At 42.1% G+C, this 6,095-nt stretch overlaps 1 protein-coding gene across 1 annotated transcript; it reads right to left on the bottom strand.

The window, feature by feature from the left end:
• Nucleotides 1–445: 445 nt before the first annotated feature.
• Nucleotides 446–3,864, bottom strand: KBTBD7 (kelch repeat and BTB domain containing 7). The gene has a single exon (XM_008706791.2). It carries the CDS (start codon nt 3,569–3,571, stop codon nt 1,532–1,534), a length of 2,040 nt encoding a protein of 679 aa, XP_008705013.1. The 5' UTR covers nt 3,572–3,864; the 3' UTR covers nt 446–1,531.
• Nucleotides 3,865–6,095: the final 2,231 nt, after the last annotated feature.

Raw genomic sequence — 6,095 nt, 5'->3', positions numbered from 1 at the left:
AGGAGAAGAAAGGGATGAAGAAAGGGGGGGTAACCAGAAGGGGGAACGAAGCATGAAAGACTACGGACTCTGAGAAACAAACTGAGGGCTTCAGGGCGAGGGGGGTGGGGGAATGGGATAGGCTGGTGATGGGTAGTAGGGAGGGCACGTATTGCACGGTGCACTGGGTGTTACACGCAACTAATGAATCATCGAACTTTACATCAAAAACCAGGGATGTACTGTATGGTGACTAACATAATAAAAAAATATTATTATTAAAAACAAAAAACAAACAAAAACAAAAATAACTCTGAGATGATAATCATAGACAGTGACTTACAAAACTTGACAAAACATTTCAATGCTACACAAAACAGTTCCATACACAGCTTGAAGTTTTAAAGTTCTCTGCTGGCACTTGATTTGATAGTTGATAGACGCAGTAACTACTGATCTCAATAAATACCGCTTTTAGCTTAAATTTATTTTCAAAACCAGTATTACCTCACAAAAACAGTAAAGAATAAACCACTTCCTGCTGAAGAATCCTCTAAGATGAACACCGAAACTATACAGCCCAAATATTTTAGGAAAGCATATAAATTTTTTAAGACTAGGCATGACCAATAGATAAAAATTTACATTACTCAATCATATCCAGTGAAAAAAAGGATTTTTCCTTTGATTCAATGAAGCATGTATAAGGTATAGATGAAATATATGGTCTTACAAAGCAAGTTACTTTTTTTTTTTTTTTGGTTTAGAAGGGTGTTTAATTGGTGACACTACTAGAATGGATCATTTTTAAAATAGAAAAATGGTCACATTTAGCAACTACACGTTATATTCCAAAATTAAAAGTGAAATTTCTTTTAAAGAAGTAGAATCCTGATTTTTTTTTTTTTACTTTCAGTGAGCTCTTAAGACGATTCTGCACATTATCAAAATGAAATCCCATTTTATATCATATATATGTATCCAAATTTTTTTCTTTGCAGAAGGGGAGAAAACCAAACCAAATTTAACAAACTATACTAACTTATAATACTAAAAACTGGCTAGTTCAAAATTTGGGAAATCTACTACTTTCATTATTCTGAAGGAAAATATAAACCTTCAAAACCCTACCAACAATTTCTAGTTCAATTTTCTACTATAAAAATTGAAAAGTTAAATTCTTTGTGGCACTAAATAGAATTAAAAAGTTAACAGAAGACTAAAGTAGATAATCAAAATATAAAGAGTGTAACTAACCAAAACAATCCACTGGTGCAACAAATATTTGAACAATGAAAAAAACCACCAAGCATTCTAATCAATTATATAGTTCATTTTTGCATATTTTAATCTCGACTTTTAGCACAGTAAATTATTATATAGGTTGATTTCATGGACTGTTTAAATTTTGTAACATTACATTAGTAATTCAAACATTACCCTTTCTAAACCAAATCTGCAGTCCTAATCAACATTTTTCTTTTTTCAGGAAAAGGAAATCTTTTAAAGATACATTCCATAGCAGTAGAAACATTTTAGTGCTTCAAAATATTTACAAAGAACCCTGCTGATCCTGTGCATTTCGCTGAGGTGCCACCTGCACCCAGACTTCATCATCAGAAAAAGAACTTGAACTTCCTGACTCTGAGTCCAGCTCACTGAATCCATCTAAGTCCCATTCAGTACTAGACTCACTCCGTGCATCATCTTCCTCAGTGATGAAACTCTGTCCAGGTTCGAGGCAGGAAGGATAAACACGAGCACAGAGGCAAATAAAGCCAGAGTCAAACTGCAAAAGACCTAACATGGTACCTATATTAATCCACTGGTCTTCCCTAGTATCGTATTCATAAACAGTCACCCGGTTTTTTTTCCATTGAGGGGTGGTAGAAGTGATGAGGAGCAACTTTTGGCCATGATTGACAATCTGGTAGTTGTGGGTCTCTGAGTCCAAGGGAATATTACTAATCCGCCTCCATTCTCCCCTGGCTGGGTTATAGACCTTCATGACGGGGATGTCACAGATACAATAGATCTCATCATTGAAGACACAGGCTTCTTGAAAGTCACTACGTTTAAGAGAAGCACAGTTCAGCCACGTATTGTGACTAGGATCATAATAGAGCATGCGCTTACTGTTCACAGCATAAAGATAGTTCTGAACCACTATTAGTTCAAAGGAATAGAAGGAATGGGGTACAGGAGCCACCAGCGCCCACTGGTTTCTCTGGACACTGTAGCATTCCACTTCCTTCAGTTTAACGCCGGTGATCGGGTCTCGCCCGCCCAAGATGTAGATGTAGCCGTTGAGGTAGGCCACATCCATGCCCTCCCGACACAGCAGGCGGTCGGCGAGCTGCTGCCAGCTATTCTGGGCTGGCTTATACACCCACAGGTCCTTCCTGGGCTGAGCAGCCAGGTAGATGTCATGGTCTGGAGAGACACAGACAGCTGAGGAGGTGATAGTCTTAGTGTGAGCCAAGCTGGTTAAAGGGGATGGCATTGTGTAAATGTCCCCTGAGTATGGGTCATAGCAGAGAAAGGGATCTCTGGGATGTCCAAAGAAGATCACCATCTCCTTGGCACACATACCCAGTCTCTGCGGTGGATTTTCTGCTGTGGGTACAACAGAGCTGTTGCTGCTATCTGGCTTTGGTACCAGAGACTTGTACAACTTGTCACCATAGCGCATCTGCAGGGCCCCTTCAATAAGGTCCAGACAGTACTTCTTCACAATGGGCTTGGTCAGCAGCCCTTCCAGGTAATCCTGATCTTCATCTCTGAAGTGCGTCCAGCGGACACACTTGAAGACTTCCGCAGCGCTGGGACCCCGCTCCTTAGGAGCTGCCTCCAACCACTGCACTGCCACATGACACACGGTCCGCTCACTCTCGATGTCTAGACTATCCAGACGCAGGACAGCCAGTAGCTGAGCCAAGCTCAAATCTGCCAGACTCTCCTCCCTTATTGAACCCATTCGGCTGAGCTGCTTGAAATTGTGGGCTATAAAGGACTGGGCCTGCGATCGCAGCTTGTGATGGTCGAAGGCGTCGGCAAACTTGAGGATGGCGGTGCAGTTGGCCAGGTCAAGGCGGCGGGCTAGGAAGGAGGCACAGGCTTCTCGCACATACTCGAGCTGTAACATGTCAGACGCCGCGTAAAGGCGTTGCACGTTGGCCTCACTTAGTGACACTCGACCGGTGTAGCAGTAGTCGACTAGCACTTCGAACGACTCGGCATCCACATCGTGCATGGTCACACTCGCCTGCTGGCTCTCGTACATGCCACCGGTGAACATGCTCTTGAAGTAGGGACACGCGGCAGCCAGCACGTTACGGTTGCAGGAAAAAAGGCGGCCAGTGCCCGGCCCGCTGCCAGGCGTCACCACCTCGATGGTCACATCACATAACAGCCGCGCGTCGTAGAAGGACTTCAGCTGTGCCAGGAGGGCTGCAGAATGAGCCGTGTCCTTCAGCTCCTCCGGGCCCGTGAAAAAAGCCGAAACAGAAGGCTTGGAAATTCTCTTGGGTCGTCTCCCGCCGCGGGGACTGGCCAAGCGGCGAGAGCGCGGAGCTTCTTCCCGGGACTGCATAGTGGAGATGGCGGCGGGGTACGAGGGCGCGAATGGGTGCAAGGACCGGGCTCTGGCTCCTCCTCGCCCTTTTCTCGCTGACGCTAGATCGCGGCGTCCCTGAATAGACTGCAGGGGCCGCACTTACTCAACTCAGCCCTGCGTCGCGGTGCCGCCTCCCTTTATCGCGTAGACAGTGTCTGACTCACCCTCTTCCAGTTCCGCGCCCTTTCTCGCCTCAGCTCGTTTACAGGACCCGCTGGACGGAACCGAGAGAGCCGCCACTGCCGCGCTGGCAAGACCGGTAGGCGTCCAAGAGAACTACGACTCCCAGGCTGCCTTTCGCGCCTCGAGGCATGCCGGGGCCCTCCAGACTCAAGGGGATAAGCCGACGGACAGAAGCCGCTATGCATGTTGGGAGTAGTAGTTTGAGTAATATCGCGAGGTTTCCTGGGCGGACTGTTTTAGCTAACAGAATTTGAAAGCGTTAATTTTCTTGGATTTGTTGGTTTGGAGGATTGGCTTTGAAGTTCCAGGGTAAAATCGCCGTCTTAGTATTCGTTAATTGTGAGACTTCTCTCAGACTTTTCCCTCTTTGTGAAGAAGTGGGGATAATAATTTTCATGGGATTGTGTGAGAATGGAATAAGTTGCAGAGGACATAGGGCACTTCAATAAGTATTTGTTGATTAGAATAATTACATGGTTACACCGTGCCTAGAATATAAAGATTCAATCTTGGTTAGCTTTAAAAAAAAATTATTTAAATTTATTTATTTAAATTTAAAATTATTTATTTAAATTTGTTTTTTTTAAAAAAAGGTACCCACAACATGTGAGACCATGAGCAATTTCTGCAAGAAAACTTCCAGTTTTTAATGTTGCTTCTTTTGAAGGGTTCTGAAGGTTATTACAATATTTTCAATACTAAACGATATCCATGGGTTCATTAGGATGTCTTAGAGAAAGATGAGGTCCTAGGGAACAGCATTTATAGGTGGCCTCAAAAAAGCAGATCAGGGGTATTACACAGGTGGGTCTCGACATCTCACCAAATCAATACTTCCTCCAGCGGAGCAAGATTATTTTCATAAGCTCTCAATATGAGTGTTTTTGAGTCGTCTAATACTGCTCATTTGACTACTTTTCCAAAAATCAATCGAAGGCTATAGAGTTGTCTTTATCAAGGAGTTTAAAAGGGAGTTTTAAAATATGTAAACACACAGACCTTGTACAAAAGCACAAGATCCTCAAAACTCTGTATTCAAGCATGCCCTAATATTTTGAATTAATATAGTTCAATCTATCCTTTACAAAAGTGTTTATATATGTACTGGTCAATATTCTTAGTTAAATCATCAAAATCAAGTGCTTAGAGATTGGGTTTTGTTTTTTTTTTAAAGGGAACTTTTACTTAAAAAAGTAGGTTGCTCTTGCCACTAGCTTATCATGCATTACCACAACTTAATGAAATCTTCAGTATTACATTGATGGGTGAATAACACATGCCGGGAGAATAACTCAAATTGTTTTGCTCTCTTGTCCTATTAGCTGAAGAACTTCTACTGGAAATATTCCGGGATAGAGACATTAAGTAGGGCTCTGGGCTCCAGTATCTCCTCTGTTAGGGCTGTTGGGTATCCCTTAGATATACTTGAGAGAATGAGGTCATTAGTAACACTGATTGCTTTCTCACCTACGCTAACACAGCTGGGGGAAAAGCAATTACAATTTTTTTATATGGGTAAAATATACAGTAGTTACCATTTTAAACAATTCTTTGAGAGTACATTTCTGGCATTAACTACATTCACGTTGTTTTGCAACCATCACCACCACCCATCTCCACAGCTCTTTTCATCTTGCAGAACTGAAGCTTTGTACTCATTCACAGTAACTCTCCTTTCCTCTTTCCCCCACCCCCTAGTAACCACCAATTTTACCTTCTCTGAATTTGACTACCTTAGGTAATACATATCAGTTCAGTGATTGATTTTTAACTTCCTTATATCTGCCCTCTGTTAGTTGGTTTAGATTACTTTTTACACAATCCAAAGTATTTAGCAGGCACCGTGCCCTAAGGTCTAGAGCAGCGCTGCCACGAACTTTGTGATGCTGCAAACTTTTCTCTCTGTGCTGATAAGGTAGCTGGAAGCCACAGGTAGCTCTTGAGTACTTCAGATGTGGCTAGTGCAACTGAGGAATTGAATTTAACATTTTAGAAACCCAGCATTGGTATCACTGCAATTAAGTGGGAAGAGGAAAGTCTGTTCAACAAATGGTGTTGAACAACCAGTTCACAATGTAAAAAAAAGAAAAAAAAAGAACTTTGACCCTTAGCTTATACCACACACACATAATTCTAAATGGATCTTAACATTAAACAGAGAAGTGAAAACTATAACACTTCTAAAAGAAAATATAGAAGACTATCTCTGACTCTGAGGTTGGCAGACATTTTAGGACACAAAAAACACTAATCATTAAAAAATGATAAAATGAATTTCAACAAAATTACAAGCTTTTGCCTATCAAAAGGCAGTGAA

The sequence above is a fragment of the Ursus maritimus genome, unplaced genomic scaffold (genome assembly GCF_017311325.1).
Source record: "Ursus maritimus isolate PB19 unplaced genomic scaffold, ASM1731132v1 scaffold_10, whole genome shotgun sequence".
NCBI lineage: Eukaryota > Metazoa > Chordata > Mammalia > Carnivora > Ursidae > Ursus > Ursus maritimus.
Note: the sequence above shows the minus strand (reverse complement) of the source record. Positions and strands in the feature narration are given on the sequence as shown.

Coding starts and splice junctions, on each gene's coding strand:
- KBTBD7 (XM_008706791.2), bottom strand. CDS start 3,571: ATGCAGTCCCGGGAAGAAGCTCCGCGCTCTCGCCGCTTGGCCAGTCCC.